This window comes from Papio anubis, chromosome 2 (assembly GCF_008728515.1).
Source record: "Papio anubis isolate 15944 chromosome 2, Panubis1.0, whole genome shotgun sequence".
NCBI lineage: Eukaryota > Metazoa > Chordata > Mammalia > Primates > Cercopithecidae > Papio > Papio anubis.
The window spans coordinates 102,361,662-102,378,871 of record NC_044977.1 but is presented as its reverse complement, the minus strand read 5'-3'; the positions used below and the strand labels follow the sequence as shown (position 1 = coordinate 102,378,871).

General features: G+C 44.8%; 1 protein-coding gene across 6 annotated transcripts in view; it reads left to right on the top strand.

The window, feature by feature from the left end:
• Nucleotides 1-2,511: 2,511 nt before the first annotated feature.
• The window catches only part of XYLB (xylulokinase), an 82,253-nt gene continuing 67,554 nt past the window's right edge, over nucleotides 2,512-17,210 (top strand). For 2 of the 6 annotated variants that reach the window (XM_021934554.2, XM_003894668.4), the window contains exons 1-2: nucleotides 3,523-3,665; nucleotides 5,271-5,353. In XM_021934554.2, the coding sequence (XP_021790246.1) occupies nucleotides 3,609-3,665; nucleotides 5,271-5,353 (140 nt within the window). In that variant the 5' untranslated portion in view covers nucleotides 3,523-3,608. Of the gene's footprint in view, nucleotides 3,666-4,438; nucleotides 5,044-5,270; nucleotides 5,354-13,415; nucleotides 14,841-17,210 lie in introns of those variants that run through there. The other 4 variants (XM_017955587.3, XM_021934553.2, XM_021934555.2 and 1 more) reach the window with 3 other exon arrangements.

The following is a 17,210-nucleotide window of genomic DNA, read 5'->3' as shown; positions in this document are numbered from 1 at the left end:
ATCTTCAAAACGGTGCTGAATTTTAAAAGTATTTAAACTGTTATGGGCTGAATGTTTGTGTCTCTCCAAAATTCACTGAAGTCCTAACCCCAATGTGATGGTATTAGGAGATGGGGTCTTTGGGAGGTAATTAGATCTAGATTAGGTCAGGAGGGTGGGGACCTCACGATGAGATTATTAAATTTTAAGAAGAGGAAAAGATAAGAGAGTTTTCCCTCTCCCCACATGCACACTTGGAAATAAGGCTGTATGTGAGTATACATTAAGAAGGCTGCTGTCTACAAGCCAAGAAAAGAGCCCTCACCAGGAACTGAATTTGCCAGCCCCTTGATGTCAGAATTCCCAGCCTCCAGAACTGTGGAAAATAAATACCTGTCATTTAAGCCATCAATCTGTGGCAATTTGTGAAAGCAGCTCAGGCCAAAAGGCACAAAGTAAGGTCCGTGGTCCTGCTCTTGCTGTTTCAATGACCTGTCCTCTTTACTGCTAAGCCTGAGGGAGAGGCTCCTAGGCAGCACGTGACCCTGTCAAAAGCCCCACCTCCCGGGAAGGTTCTAGTGCAGGAGTGTCCAATCTTTTCACTTCCCTGGGCCACATTGAGCCACACATAAAATATACCAATGATGGCTGATGAGCTACAATAAAAATCCCCCCCAAAATCTTACAATGTTTTAAGAAAGTTTACTGATTTGTGTTGGGCTGCATTCAAAGCCATCCTGGGCCACATGTGGCCCACGGGCTGCAGGTTGGACAAGCTCAGTCTAGTGAATTCCACCATTATGCCCCTCTCATGATCTCTTTTTGTGTCTTTGATAGCCTTCACAGCTCCCTATGGGGGTTCATCTGTCCACTCTGAGCCCTTTCTGTGCAATCTAACCCACTCTTATTGGGAGCTGATATCTCCTGTCAAAAGATAAAATTACAACAAATTTAGTTTAAAGATCCTAAATGGATTTTATTTGTGATTCTAGAATTGGGCAACACCTCATTCTGTACAAAGGAAGGAGTGGTCCAACGATATGAGCAAAGGAACTATAAGTACCTAACAGGTTCACCTTGCCCACTACCTAGACAGAGCCAATTTATCAAGACAGGGGGACTGCAATAGAGAAAGAGTAATTCACACAGAGCCAGCTGTGTAGGAGACCAGAGTTTTATTATTACTCAAATCAGTCTCCCAGAGTATTTGGGAATCAGAGATTTTAAGGATAATTTGGTAGGTGGGTGGAGGCCTGTGAGTTGGGAGTGCTGATTGGTTGGGTCGGAAATGAACTCAGAAATTTGAAGCTATCTTCGTGCGCTGAGTCAGTTCCTGGGTGGAGGCCACAAGATCATATGAGTCAGCTTATGGATCTGGGTGGGGTCAGCTGATCCATCAAGTGCAGGGTCTCTAAAATACCTCAAGCACAATAGTGATGTTATCCCCATGAGCAATTTGGAGATGGTCAGAATCTTGTAGTCTTCAGCTGCATGACTCCTAAACCTTAATTTCTAATCTTGTAGCTAATTTGTTAGCCCTATAAAGGCAGTCTAGTCACAGGTAAGAAGGGGATGCTGTTATCATCTTTGTTTTAAACTATAAAGTAAGCTCCTCCCAGAGTTAGTTCTGCCTATGCCCAGGAATGAGCAACGACAGCTTGGAGGCTAGAAGCAAGATGGAGTTGGTTAAGTCAGATCTCTTTCACTCTCTCAGTTATAATTTCGCAATGGCAATTTCATTAGGCCACGTTAATTAACTTCTCTACACCTCAGTTTCTCACTCTGTAAAATGAAGATGGTAAGTTATACAAAGTTCAAAGTGAGCTTATACTGGCAGACATCAGAATGGTGATTGCCTCGGGAGTTAATGATTGGGAAGGATCATGAAGGAAACTTCTGGAGTGGTGGAAATGTTCTGTTTTGATCTCAATGTTTATATGGGTATATACATACATTTTAAAAAAATCATCGGCCAGGCATGGTGACTCACGCCTGTAATTGCAGCACTTTGGGAGACTGAGGCAGGTGGATCACATGAGGTCGGAGTTCGAGACCAGCCTGACCAACATGTTGAAACCCTGTCTCTACTAAAAATTCAAAATTAGAGCCAGGCGCGGTGGCTCACTCTTGTAATCCCAGCTACTTGAGTGGCTGAGGCAGGAGAATCACTTGAACCCAGGAGGCGGAGTTTTCGATGAGCTGAGATTACGCCATTGCACACCAGCCTGGGCAACAAGAGTGAAACTCTGTTTCAAAAAACAAAAAAAATTAGCTAGGTGTGGTGGTGGGTGCCTGTAATCCCAGCTACATGGGAGGCTGAGGCAGAAGAATCACTTGAACCTGGGAGGTGGAGGTTGCAGTGAGCTGAGATCACGCCACTGCACTCCGGCCTGGGTGACAAGAGCGAAACTCTGTCCAAAAAAAAAAAAAAAGTCATCAATCAGTTAAGATTAGGTTAAAATGCAGTAATCTAATCTTAATTAGATTAGTTACCTTTATTAGATTAGATACCTTTATTTAAAATGTTTTAAAAGTGGAGATAATATTACCTACTTCCCAGCATCATTGTGAGGATTAAATGTGCTCAGCAGGTTGCCTAATTGTTTGCGATCTAGCTAGTATCCAGTATTTGTCTATTGTCACAGGTGGTGACTGCTAGAGGGGCTGTGTCCCCAATAAGCTGTGAATGTCTTGGAGGACAAGTTGGCCCCTTCTTGTTCCAGCAATGAAGAGGATCCCATGTAGACTCCGAGCAGCTCAAGTTCAGCAAGGGAGACAGACCATTGCAAGTGCATGAGAAGGGCACTGGTGGGCTGGGAAGTTCGTAGGAGGAGACTCTCACATGCTGGGTTGGGGGAGGAATTCTGGAAAGCAGTCAGTCTTAGGGACCAGGAGGATGTAGCTGGTGGGACAGGTGCCCTCAGCTCCATGAATAAAGGGAGTGAGTCTGACTCTGGTTCCCATTCCCCTTCACCACGTCTGGCACACATTTAGACCATCAATACCAGTTGACTCCAGGAATGAGTGTCTCCCCGTGGGGGCGTCAGGAGCTCTGAGTTTAAATACACGGCAGGGATGTGACACACTGGGAACCACTCAGATTTGCTGGATCTAGGCGGGGCTTGTCAGGATCCAGTGCTTCCAACCCCAGGGCCCATTTCCCTGTGGCCCCTGAGTCACCCCCATGGGTGGACAGCTGTTCCAGTGCCAAGATACAGCCACAGAGGACTGCAGGCATAGGGCCTCCAGAAGGACAGGCAGGGTCCCTCTGAGAGACAAGCTGGCTTATAATTGAAACCTCTGGCCCAGGCGTCCTCTAAGGGAAGCCAGACTGTGTCAAGGCAAGGCCCATGTAGAGAGAAGATGAAGATGGGGAGGACCAGAGTGGGTGCGCTTGGAAGGAAAGCCGGCTGCGTGGGGGCACTGTCGATTGCACAGGACGCGGTGCCGGCTCGCGTCGTCCCGCAGGCGGCGCCAGAGCGCAAGCCCGCCTCGTGACTCGGGTCCACAGTCCGGCCGGGCGGAGCGAGGGGCGGGCCCTTGCGTCTCTGGGCGCTGGAGCGCGGCGACAGTCACGCCGCGGTGCGGACGGACGGACTGACGGACGCGCAGCCTTACCCGCCAGGGTCATGGCGGAGCACGCCCCTCGCCGCTGCTGCCTGGGCTGGGACTTCAGCACGCAGCAGGTACAGTCGCCTGGTCGCAGGGCCACGGGGCCGCCTCCTCCGCTACGCTGGGGGTAGGGGCGGGCTGTCACCCGGACGCGGGAAAGACATGGGCCCGGCCGCGGGCGCGCCTACCTCTCGGGCTTCCCGGGACCCTGCGCCCCTACCCCGCGCGCAGCTGTGGGGCACCGGTGCCCTCGCCCGGAGATGCCCTGCCAATGCCACCCATTCGCAAGATGCAGCCTCGACCCCGCCTAGACCTCGCTACCCCAGGAAACTGCGGGCGTCCCTCGGCAGGACCCCCGGTGCCCAGAGGGGCGGGAGGACTCGGTGGGTTCGTGCGCTGTTATGGGCACCGAGTGACAGGGACCCGAAGGAAGTCAGCTACTGTAAGGCAGGGGAACAGACAGGCGGGTAGCCCTGCGCACATGCACAACCAGTGACCTGGAAGCAAATTATAGCCCGAAACCTTTTTTTAAAAATTGAAATGGGCCAGGCCTGGTGGCTCTTGCCTGTAATCCCAGCACTTTGAGAGGCCGAGGTGGGTGGATCGCTGGAGCCCAGGAGTTCGAGACCTGCCTGAGCAATGTGGAGAAACCTCTGTCTCTAGCAGAAAATACAAAAATTAGCCAGGCATGGTGACGCACACCTATAGTCCCAGTTTCTCGGGAGGCCGAGGTGGATCGCTTGAGCCCAGGAGGTGGAGATTGCAGTGAGCTAAGATGGCGCCACCGCTCTCCAGCCTGGGCGACAGAGCGGGACCCTGTCTCAAAAAAAAAAAAAAAAAAAAAAGTGAAATGCATAGTGTACAAATGGACTTTACCCTGTGACCGCCCTTCGTTGACACCAGCTTGCCTGGTCTGCGGACCCAGGACTGCTGGTCAGAGGAACAATGTGCTGCTGCCAACGCCCTGCAAACAGGCAAGCAAATCAAAATCTGCCTTCAAACAGGGCATGGGGTGACCAGGGGCACCTTTTGTATACACAGTTGCAGTCAAACCCCTCTTCTCGAATGGGTCAAGGGAGGCAGGCCTCTGGCCAGTCCTTGGGGTGAAAGTCCTGTGGGACTCTGGATGACTCGAGTTGCCTTGCTAGACCTCAGTTTCCCCAGGTGTCCAGGAAAGTAGTTATACTCCCAAGCTTGGATATTGCTTCAGTGGGGTATTAATGTTTCTGGACCACAACCACGGCCTGTGAGAACAGCCCATGGCCTTGCCTGGTCTCAGGCCTCTGCAAACATGGACCCCCAGAGATGCCTCCAAACCTTGCTTCCCATTCCTTCCTCTCTGGCACTTTCTCCTGCCTCCTTGTCAGGTGCATGAACCAACTCATCTGTGAACATCTTCCTCTAGAGGATTTTGGCTTTGGCTGTTTGGGGAACAAAGATTCCTTGAGACATGTGGGTATTCCTCCTTAGCCTCGGTTTCTTCATTTTACTAAATCTTTGACTGTCACCCAGATGAGTCCTCTGTTACCACAATTACGGTGAGGCAGCCCTGCCTTCAAGGAGGTCTCTGGGCTGAACTGCTCCTAGGGTGTGGGGCTTCATCTGGTGATGTTAGTACCCCCTGGACCAGTGTAGAAGCGAGGAAAATTCTACACTTCATTTTTAAAAATGCCTTCCAGGTAAAGGTTGTTGCTGTTGATGCAGAGTTGAATGTCTTCTACGAGGAAAGTGTGCATTTTGACAGAGACCTTCCAGAATTTGGGTATGTACCTGATGTGCATGCGTGTGTGATGTGGGTGTTGGTTTTGGGGTTCTCCCACAACCTTTTATATTCACAGACTGCACTGTTCAGGCTTTGCCAAACTACAGGAATGGTGGTCTCAGCAGACCTTTCAAGTATCTTTTTTCCCATACTGGGAGTGCCATCTCCCCTATTTCTTCCTAATTCCATTCATCCATTCATGCAGTAAGCATCAGTTGAGACCTACTTTGTGCCAGGTGCTAGGACTTGATGGTGAACCAAAAAGAGAAATGGTCCTTGCTCTCCCAGAGCTTCCCACTGAGTAGTGGAGACTGGTATCAAACAAAGACTCCCACAAAAGAGTGTTTCATTATAAACTCTGAGAAAGCCTCTGAAGAAAAGGAACTCACTTCTCCAAGTGCTTATTATAAGGAATGTGACTCAGACTTGGGAGGGGAAGTCCCAGAGGGTCTCTAGGGAAGTGGTGCTTAAGCTAGAGATCAGAGTGAGTGAAGTTAGCCAAGCGATGGAAGGGAAGTTGGCCAGGTGATGAAAGAGCATTCCAGGCAGAAGGAACAACATGTGCAAAGGCCCTGTGGCAAGAAAGAGCATCGTTCGTTCCTTCGTGCAACTGAAGAAAGCCAATGAGGCTGGAGAGAGAGAGGTGGAGGCTGGGCAGAGCTCCATAGGCCATGGTATAGAGTTTGTCTTTATTCTAAAAGCTGTGGTCAGCCACTAAGGGCCATAAGGGCTAGGGGTATGGGTGAGGTATGACAGGTTGTATTTGTGTTTTGAAAAGATCTCTCTGGGGACGTTGGGAGAACGGATTCAGAGCATGCCTGGAATGGACATGGAGAACTATTGAAGAGGTTTTTGCAGGTCATCCGGGTATGAAATGATGGATAGGAGAGAGCTGAGTAGTAAAATAGACAGGTCCTGTTACAAAATTGAATGTGAGGTGTAAGGGTGGGATTTCTGGCTGCCCTTCAGGGTGGATGTCGGACTGTGGGAAAGAATGGGTTTTGGAGAGAAGGATCATGAGTTCAGCTTGGGCTGCTATAACAAGGTACCATAGACTGGGTGGCTTAAAGAGTGGAAATTTATATTCTCACACATCTGGACGTTAGGAGTCTAAAATCAAAGTGCTGGGAAGTTTGGTCTCCTCTGGGGCCTCTCTCCTTGGCTTGCAGGTGGCCACTCTGTTGCTGTGTCTCCACGTGATGGTCACTCGGTGCAGGAGTGCTTGGTGTCTGTGTCATCTGTATCCTAATCTTCTTATAAGGACACGAGTCATACTGGATTAAGGCCCATCCTAATGACTTCATTTTAACTTAATTGCCTTTTTAAACGCCCTGTCTGCAAATAATCACAATCTAAGGCCCTCGGGGTTAGGATTTCAGCATATGAGTTTTGGGGGCAGAGGGGGCACAATTCAGTCCGTAATACTGTGGACTTGCTGGTTCTGAGGCACCCTGTGAGGTCCTGGTAAAAGTGTCCTTCCCTGTCTGTTTTAGACACACTTCCTCTTTGAAGCCTTCCCAGCTGGCCCTTTGTGCGCCTCTCATTACCTATCACCTTTGTGTTGCCAACTCTTTTCCCCTAGCTAATGCGGCCCATTGAAGTCGAGGTTAGAAGCCATCTTGCTTTCTCATATTTTTTATTATTGCAGGCCTTGCATGGTTTGCCTTTTGGTAGTTGGTATGTTTCAAGGAATTGGTCTTTTTAACTAAGCCGTCAAATGTGTGGCTATAGTGTTGTTCATAATATTCTTTTATCCTCCTTATGAGATCTATGGGACCAGTAGTGATGATAGCTTGCTGTTGGTCATTTCTGATATTGTAATTTATGTCTTGTCTCTTTTTTTCTTTGGTTATCCTGGCTAGAGTTTCATCAATTGTATTGATCTTTTCAAAGTTCAACTTTTGGTTTTGTTGATTTTCCCCTGTTGTTTTCTTCAAGTTGTGTTCTAATTTTTATTACTTAGTTTCTTCTGCTTGCTTTAGGTTTAAATTGCTCTTCTTTCTCTAGTTTTCTGAAGTGGAAGCTTAGAGGATTGATTTAAGACCTTCTTGTCTAATATACGCATTTAATGCTATAATTTTCTCTGTAAACACAATGCTTTTTATGGGATGCCTTAGCCGCATCCCATAAATTTTGATAAGTTATAGTTTCATTTTTTCTGGTTCAAAATATTTTTTAGTTCTCTTGAGACTTCTTAGACTCATAGATTATTTAGAAGAATGTTGTTTAGGCTGGGTGCGGTGGCTCACACCTGTAATCCCAGCACTTTGGGAGGCTGAAGCAGGCAGCTCACTTAAGGTCCGGAGTTGGAGACCAGCCTGGTCAACATGGTGAAACCCTGTTTCTACTAAAAATACAAAAAAATTAGCTGGGTGTGGTGGCAGGCATGGTGGCAGGCACTGTGTATGGTGGTGCACACCTGTAATCCTAGCTACTCGGGAGGCTGAGGCAGAAGAATTGCTTGAACCGTGGAGGTGGAGGTTTCAGTGAGCCAAGATCGCACCACTGCACTCCAGCCTGGACAACAGAGGGAGACCCTGTCTCAAAAAAAAAAAAAAAGAAGTATGGAAGTATGTTGTTTAATCTGCAGCTTTTCCAGCTTTCTGTCATTGATTTCTAGTTTAATTTCATTGTGGTCTGAGAACATACCCTATATGACTTCTAGTCTTTCAAAATTTAAAAATTTTCTCTTCCTCTGTCTCTCTTCCATTTAATAAGTCAGTCCTCTCCACTGGACATTTAAAAAAAGGTGTCCATAACCAAAATACGGTATTGCTTTTTTCTGTTATATTTTCAAGATATTTTAAACCAGATACCTATAGATTTAGTTCATTCCTTCCCCATCACCTCAATTACACTGTGGGGTTTTTTTTTTTTTTTAACAACTTTATTAAGGTATAACTGATGTACAATACTGTACGTATTTGGAGTATACAGTTAGAAGCTTTAACATCTGTATTCTTTCATGAAACTATCACCAAAATAAGATAATGAGTATTTCCATGTCCTAAAAATTTCCTCCTGCCTCTTTCCCCATACCCGTGCCTCCTTCCCCATACCCCTACCCACTGGCAACTGCTGATGTGTTTTCTATCACTAGTTTGTATTTTCTAGAATTTTGTGTAGATGGAATCATAATTATGTACTCTTTTTTAAAACCTTTAAAATTTCACATCACGGTTTTGAGATTCATCCATGTGGCTACATGTGCCAATAGCTGGTTCCTATTATCGCCGAGTAGTATTTCATTGTATGATGTTGTATGGATGGACTACAATTGGTTTCACCTGATGAGGGATATTGGGGTTGTTTCTCTTTTTTACTGTTATAAGCAAAGGGCTATGAGAGTTGCATACAAGTCTTTTCATGGACATATGATTTCATTTCTCTTGGAAATGACATACCAGGAGTACAGTGGATCATATGGCAGGTATATGTTTAACTTCTTAAGACATTCTCTTCCAAAGTGGTGATGTTAATAAAAAATATTTTATATTGTTATCAGGCATTACATTGCACTTGATATGTAACTCAAATGAAAAGTATACAGTGAAAAGTCTTTTTTTTTTTTTTTTTTTTGAGATGGAGTCTTGTTCTGTCACCCAGGCTGGAGTGCAGTGGTGCGATCTCGGCTCACTGCAAGCTCCGCTTCCCGGGTTCACACCATTCTCTTGCCTCAGCCTCCTGAGTAGCTGGGACTACAGGCACCTGCCACCACACCCGGCTAATTTTTTGTATTTTTAGTAGAGACAGGGTTTCACCATGTTAGCCAGGATGGTCTTGATCTCCTGACCTCGTGATCTGCCCACCTCGGCCTCCCAAAGTGCTGGGATTACAGGCGTGAGCCACTGCGCCCGGCCATATAACAGTGAAAAGTCTTAATCCCACCTGTGAGCTCATCTCTCCCCTCCATCCCTTCTCTACAGATGACTTTCATTTGTTGTGTATCCTTCCAGTGTTTTTTTTTTTTTTTTTTTTTTAGACAAGGTGTGGCTCTGTCCCTCAAGCTGGAGTGCAGTGGTACGATCTTGGCTCCTTGCATCCTCCACCAGGCTCAAGCGATCCTCCCACCTCAGCCTCCTGTGCATCTGGGACTACAGGCGCATGCCACCACACATGGCTAATTTTTGCACTTTTGTGGTAGAGACAGGGTTTCACCATATTGCCTAGGCTGGTCTTGAACTCCTGGACTCAAGTGATCCACCCACTTCAGCCTCCCAAAGTGCTAGGATTACAGGCTTGAGCCACTGTGCCAGGCTCCTTCCAGTGTTTTTACATGGAAATATAGGAAGGTGTGAATGTTCTTATTTTCCTCCTTTCACACAAGAAAAAGCATACTATACTCACTGATCTGTACTTTGCTTTACTCACTTCACAGTAATGTGGCTGTGTTTACATGTCAGTACATAAAAACTTCTGTGTTCTTTTTTATAGATGTGTAGTATTCCATTGTGTAGATGTACCATTTCCTAATGGAGGACACTGACTTATTTGCAATGCAAAATAATATAGTAGATTACATTACATATGTCATTGCAGATGTGTGCCAATTTATTTGTAAGTTAAATTTTTGGGAATGGGATTGCTGGTTCAAGGAGATGTGGCCAGATTGCCTCCCATAGGGATTATATTGATTTGCATCCTACCACTAACACATGACAGGGCCTGTTTTCCCACAGCCTAGCCAGCACAGTGAGGGTTATTGAGCTTTTGATTCTTTGCCAATACAATAGGTGAATAATGATATACTTTGCATTTCTCTTATGAGTGAAGTTGAGCATCTTTTCATACGTTGAAGGGCTACCTGAATTTATTTTTCTGTGAAGTTGTTTTTAATGTCCTTTACCCATTTTTCTGTTGGATTGGTTATCTATTTCCTATCATCTCTTGGATTGGTTATCCATTTCTTATCATAATTTCTAGGAGCTTTTCATATATTGGAGGAATTCCCTCTGTTGTTAAATGAATTGCAAATATGTTTCCCAGATTTTGTTTGATTTTTGACTTGCTATGGATTGTTGCTATTTTTTTTTGAGACGGAGTCTCGTTCTGTCGTCCAGGCTGGAATGCAGTGGGATGATCTCAGCTCACTGCAAGCTCCGCCTCGAGGGTTCACACCATTCTCGTAACTTAGCCTCCTGAGTAGCTGGGACTACAGGTGCCCACCACCATGCCCAGCTAATTTTTTATATTATAGTAGAGACAGGGTTTCACCATGTTAGCCGGGATGGTCTCAATCTCCTGACCTCGTGATCTGCCCACCTCGGCCTCCCAAAGTGTTGGGATTACAGGCGTGAGCCACCGTGCCCGGCCGGGTTGTTGCTATTATTGCCACACACACGTATTTATGTCATTGAATTTCCCAGTCTCTTTTATTGCTTCTAGATTTTGAGTCATAGTTTAAAAGGCCTTTCTCACTCCAAAATTATGAAGGAACTCACCTATGTTTTTATCTATTTCTTGTAAGATTTCAGCTTTCATACATAAAAATATTTGGAGTTTATCCAGGTACATAGTGTGACATTTGTATCCAACTTTAATTTTTCCCAGATGACTCTTCCATTGTTGTAACACCAACCATGTTTTAATTTAATTTAATTTATTTATTTGAGACAGGAGTTGGCTCTGTCACCCAAGCTGGAGTGCAGGGGTGTGATTCAGCTCACTGTGATCTATGCCTCCCAGGCTCAAGCAATCCTCCCTCCTTAGCCTCCCAAGTAGCTGAAACCACAGGTGCGCCCCCACCATAACCAGCTAATTTTTTTGTATTTTTTTTGTAGAGATGGGGTCTCACTCTGTTGCCCAGGCTGGTCTCAAACTCCTGGGCTCAAGCAGTCCACCCACCTCTGCCCCCTAAAGTGCTGAGATTACAGGCGTGAGCCACCAAACCCAGCCTCAACTGGGTTTTTAGAAGTCCATCTTTACCTGTAAGAGGCTGAGGTGGGTGGATTACTTGAGGTCAGGAGTTCAAGACCAGCCTGGCCAACATGGTGAAACCCTGTCTGTACTAAAAATACAAAAATTAGCTGAGCATGGTGGTGGGTGCCTGTAGTCTCAGCTACTGGGGAGGCTGAGGCAGGAGAATCATTTGCACCTGGGAGGCAGAGGTTGCAGTGAGCTGAGATCACGCCACTACATTCCAACCTGAGTGACAAAGTGAGAATTCATCTCAGAAAAAAAAAAAAAAAAAAAAAGAAGTCCATCTTTATCTCCATGATTTGAGATGTGAGCCTTATCATGTGCTACTTTCTGTGTTCCTTAGGTCCATTTTTGGGCTTTTTGTTTTTTGTTCCATGGGTTGGTAGATCTTTTCATAAGCCAGTAACACATTGTTTCAATTATCCCAGCTCTGTAATATGTTGTTTGTTTGTTTATTTATTTATTTTTGAGATGGAGTCTCACTCTGTCACCCAGGCTGGAGTGCAGTGGCACGATCTCGGCTCACTGCAACCTCTGCCTCCTGGGTTCAAGCGATTCTTCTGCCTCAGACTCCTGAGTAATTGGGATTACAGGCATGCGCCACCATACCCGGCTAATTTTTGTATTTTTAGTAGAGACGGGGTTTTGCCATGTTGGCCAGGTTGGTCTCTAACTCCTGACCTCAGGTGATCCGCCTGCTTCGGCCTCCTGAAGTGCTGGGATTACAGGCGTGAGCCACTGCACCCGGCCTGTAATATGTTTTAACATCTAGAATTGTTGGTCCCCTCTGATTGTTCTCTTTTTTTCCAGAGTTTCCATGGCTATTCTTTCTTGTTCTTTTTCAATATATACTTCAGAATCAGCTTTTCAGGTTCCAGAAAGCCAAATTGTTGTTTTTTGTTTTTGTTTTTGTTTTTTTTTGACATGGAGTCTTGCTCTGGAGCTCAGGCTGAAGTGCAGTGGTGTGATCTCGGCTCACTGCAACCTCCACCTCACGGGTTCAAGCAGTTCTCCTGTCTCAGCCTTCCGAGTAGCTGGGACTACAGGCACATACCACTACACTCAGCTAACTTTTGTGTTTTTAGTAGAGACGGGGTTTCACCATAATTGCTCAGGCTGGTCTCACACTCCTGACCTCAGGTGATCCATCCACCTTGGCCTCCCAAAGTGCTGGAATTACAGGCTTGAGCCACCGCATCCAGCCTGTTGTTGATATTTTTATTGAGATCATATTATCTTTATAAATTAACTTGGCAGAATTGACAACCTTATGAGATTAAGACTTCCTGTCTAAGCACATGTTATGACTTTCCATTTGTTCAAGTCTTCTTTTGAATACTTCACATGTGTTTTAATATGTGTAACGTACAGATTTTGCTCATTTTGGTAGATGGCAAAAATGACCACAATACTCCACCCGTCCCTGTACCCACACTCTTTGCAATGTGAGCGCAGTTCCTCCCATCGAGGAGTCATTTCCCTACCTGTTGATTTGCTTTATTCAATAGAACAGGGGAAGTGGCATTGTGCCAGTTCTAAGCCTAAGCCTCAAGCAGCCTTACATGCCTCTGCTGTCATTCTTGGAACTCTGCCCAGCCACCAAATGAACAAGCTCAGGCTACCCTGCTGGAGAGCTGCACATATGTGGCCTAGTTGCCCCAACTTCTTCACCTAAGAGCCAGCCAGCCCCTAGCTGCTGTTAGCTACCTATGAAGCAGAGCCTTCTAGCTACCGTTAACTGACTGCAGATGTATGAGTGAGTGCAGCTGAGCCCCATCCAATGATAGCAAGTAGAATTGTGAGCTTAATAGTTTTGAGCCACTAAGTTTTGAAGTGGTTTGTGACAATGCAAAAACTACCCAATGTAGATAATTATTTTTAAATTTATTTCTAACTATTTTTTCCTTTTAGTACTATAAGTGGGGAAGGGAGGTTTCTAGCAGATGCTTATAAGCTGTCTTCCAAACTCATTTCCCTTTCTTCCTAGGCACTCTCCTGTCTTGCTTGTAGTTATATTCAACCATGTGACTGAGTTCTAGCCAGTGGAATATAAGAAAATGTGATCAGGCCTCTAAAAGACCTAGTCCATCAAAACCTCCTTCTCTGACTTTTCTCCCATTTTCTGGCTGATGTGGGTATCCAGAGCAACCTTGGAAGCACATGTGGCACATGACAGAGCCACCATCAACCTGGTTCCTGAATGACTACATGGAGCAGAACTCCCCACTCCCCACTCGTGTTCCTCACCACCTACCGATTGTGCTTTACGTGAGTGAGAAAGAAACTTCAGCTGTATCAAGCCATAGAAATGTGTTTTTCCTTAACTAACATAATTGTTTCCCTCATATCTTTTTTTTAAAAGAAAATACTGGGGCTGGGCATAGTCACTCACGCCTGTAATCCCAGCACTTTGGGAGGCCGACGCGGGCAGATCACGAGGTCAGGAGATCGAGACCATCCTGGCTAACATGGTGAAACCCTGTCTCTACTAAAAATACAAAAAATTAGCCAGGCATGGTGGTGGGCGCCTGTAGTCCCAGCTACTCGGGAGGCTGAGGTGGGAGAATGGCGTGAACCCGGGAGGCGGAGTTTGTAGTGAGCTGAGATAGTGCCACTACACTCCAGCCTGGGCGACAGAGCAAGACGCTATCTCAAAAAACAAAAAAAAGGGGGGGGGGGGCGGGAATACTGGCTCTATTGAAATATAATTCACATACCATAAAATTCACCCTTTTAAAATGTACAATTTGATGGTTTTAGTATATTCAAAGAACCATGTCACCATCACCACTATGTAATCTTAGAACATTTTCACTACCTGGAAAGAAAACCCTGTATTAATTAGCATCCACTCTATAGTCCCCCTCCTGCCAGTAGTGGCAACCACAGTCCACTCTCTATCTCTGGATTTGCTGATTCTGGACATTTCATAGACGTGAATAGATATAATATGTGACAGCTTTCTTTTACTTAACATAATGTTTTCTTTTTTAAAAATTTTCGTAGCTTTTTATTTATTTCAAATACCAACTTGAACCAGATACTTGGCATAATGTTTTCAAAGTTCTTCCACGTCATAGCATGTGTCAGTACTTCATTCCTTTTTGTGGTTCAGTAATATTCCATTGCACTGATATATCACAGTTTGTTTTTCCATTCAACTGATGGACATTTGAATTGTTCTGCTTTTTTGCTATTGTGAGTTATTCTGCTATGAATATCCACATATGTTATGGATTGAATTGTGGCCCCCCAGAATTCATCTGTTGGAAACCTACCCTCATCATGACAGTGTATTTGGAGGTGAGGCCTTTAGGTAGATAATTAAGATTAAATGAGGTTGTAAGGGTGGGGCCCTAATTTGATAGGACTGGTTTCCTTATAAGAAGGAGAGACCCCAGTGCTATCCCACTTCATGCGCAGATGCACAGAGGAAAGGCCTTGTGAGAAGGCGGCTGTCTGCAAGCCAGAAAGAGAGCCCTCACCAGAAACTGAATTTGCTGGCACCTTGATTGTGGACTTCTAGCCTCCAGAACTGTGAGAAAATAAATGCCTGTTGTTTAAACCATCTAGTTTATTGTATTTTGTTATAGCAACCTGAGCAAACTAATATAATGTATACGTTTTTGTGTGGACATATATTTTCATTTCTATTGGGTATATTACCTAAAAGTGGAATTGCTGGGTCACATGGGAACTCTATGTTCAATGTTTTGAAGAATTGCCAAACTGTTTTCCAAAGTAGCTATACCATTTTCCATTCCCACCACTGGTAGATGATGCCTCCAGTTTCTCCACATCCTTGCTTAACATTTATTATTGACTGTCTTTTTAATTATAGATGACAGCCATCCTAGTGGATGTGAAATGCTATCTCACTGAGCTTTTGATTTGCATTTATCTAATGAAAATGATGTTGAGTATCTTTGCCATTTGTATATCTTCTTTAGAGAAATGTCTATTAAGATCTTTTGCCCTTTTAAAAAAAACTGTGTTATTTCTCTTTTATTATTGAGTTGTAAAAGTTTTTTTTTTAAATATATATTCTGGATACAAGTCCTTTGTCAGATATGTGATCTCAAAAATTTTGTCCCATTCTGTGGGTTGTCTTTTCACTTTCTTGATGATCCTTTGAAGCAATGTTTTTACTTTTGATAAAGTCTATTTTCCTACTTTTTTCCTTTTGCTGTTTGTGCTTTGGTGCAGTATTGGTTAGGTTTTGGTATCAATTTTATATTTACTTCACTAAAATAACTGGAAAAATTTTCCTTCTTTTTGGGCGCTCTACAATAATTTAAATAGTATTAGAAATATTTGCTTTTTAAAAGGTTTGGTGTAATTTTTCTGTGAAACCATTTAGGTCTGGTGCTTTTGGGGCATGGGGTAGCTCTGGTCTTCCTTCTTAGCTGGAAATGCCAGTTTTGTTGTGTGTGTGTGTGTGGTTTCTTTCTTTTTTTTTTTTAAGACAGAGCCTTGCTCTGTTGCGCCCAGGCTGGAGTGCAGTGGCACAATCTCAGCTCATTGCATCCTCCACCTCCTGGGTTCAAGCAATTCTCCTGCCTTAGTCTCCCAAGTAGCTGGGATTACAGGTGCCCTCCATCATGCCTGGCTAATTTTTGTATTTTTAGTAGAGATGGGGTTTCACCATATTGGCCAGGTTGGTCTTGAACTCCCGACTTCAGGTGATCTGCCTGCCTTGGCCTCCCAAAGCACTGGGATTATAGGTGTGAGCCACTGCGCCCAGCTGAAATGCCAGTTTTAATTTGTTAAATACATGGCAGAATGTCTGGTTACAGTTTTTATCTGTTTTGTAAAGGCCACATTTTTTGGTGAGCTCTTGTTGTCTATAGTGAAATTTTGTTGCTCTCTTCCTCTTTTTCCCTAGTAGTATCTTTTTAAAAAAATCCATGTTATTATTATTATTGTTATTGAGACGGAGTCTCTCTCTGTCACCCAGGTTGGAGTGCAGTGCCGCCACTTGGCTTACTGCAAGCAAGCTCTGCCTCCCAGGTTCATGCCATTCTCCTGCCTCAGCCTCCCGAGTAGCTGGGAATACAGGTGCCCATCACCATGCCCAGCTAATATTTTTGTCTTTTTAGTAGAGACAGGGTTTCACTGTGTTAGCCAGGATGGTCTCGATCTCCTGACCTTGTGATCCACCTGCCTTGGCCTCCCAAAGTGCTGGGATTACAGGCGTGAGCCACCGCGCCCAGCCAAAAAAATCCATATTATTGAGTATAATTTATGCACAAAATGCCATCCATTAAAAATGTATAATTAAGTGTATTTCACAGCTATAGGTCTATAGCTGTGAAATTACCACCACAATCAAGATACAGAATATTTATATCACCCCCCAAAAGATCCCTTTTTTCCCACTTACTGAGACAAGCTCAGTTGTGGAGACCCCAACCCACCAGCGCTAGAGGAATGAAGACAAAGACCCAGAAATAAAGTGCAGTGTGGGAATCAGGGGGCTAACAGCCTTGAGAGCTGAGAGCCACGAATAGAGTTTTACCCACATTTTTATTGACAGTAAGCCTGTGATAAACATCATTTCTATAGATTATGGATTAGCTAAAAGCATTCCTTATAGGAAACAAAGCATTCTTAGCAAGGAGCAGAGAAACAGGCTCTGGCTGATTATCTGCAGCAGGAACATGTCCTTAAGGCACAGATCGCTCATGCCATCGTTTGTGGTTTAGGAATGCCTTGAGCAGTTTTCCACCCTGGGTGGGCCAGGTGTTCCTTGCCCTTATTTCGGTAAACCAGCAACCTCCAGCGTAAGTGTCATAGCCATCATGAGCATGTCACATTGCTGCAGAAATCTTGTTTATGCCCAGTTTCTTTAAGGCCTTTTTATGACAGCCTTAGGGCCTTTTTCCAGCATGTCTCCCTTTTTGTTTTTGCAAAGTGATAAAGGCAAAGGCAGTTTTGT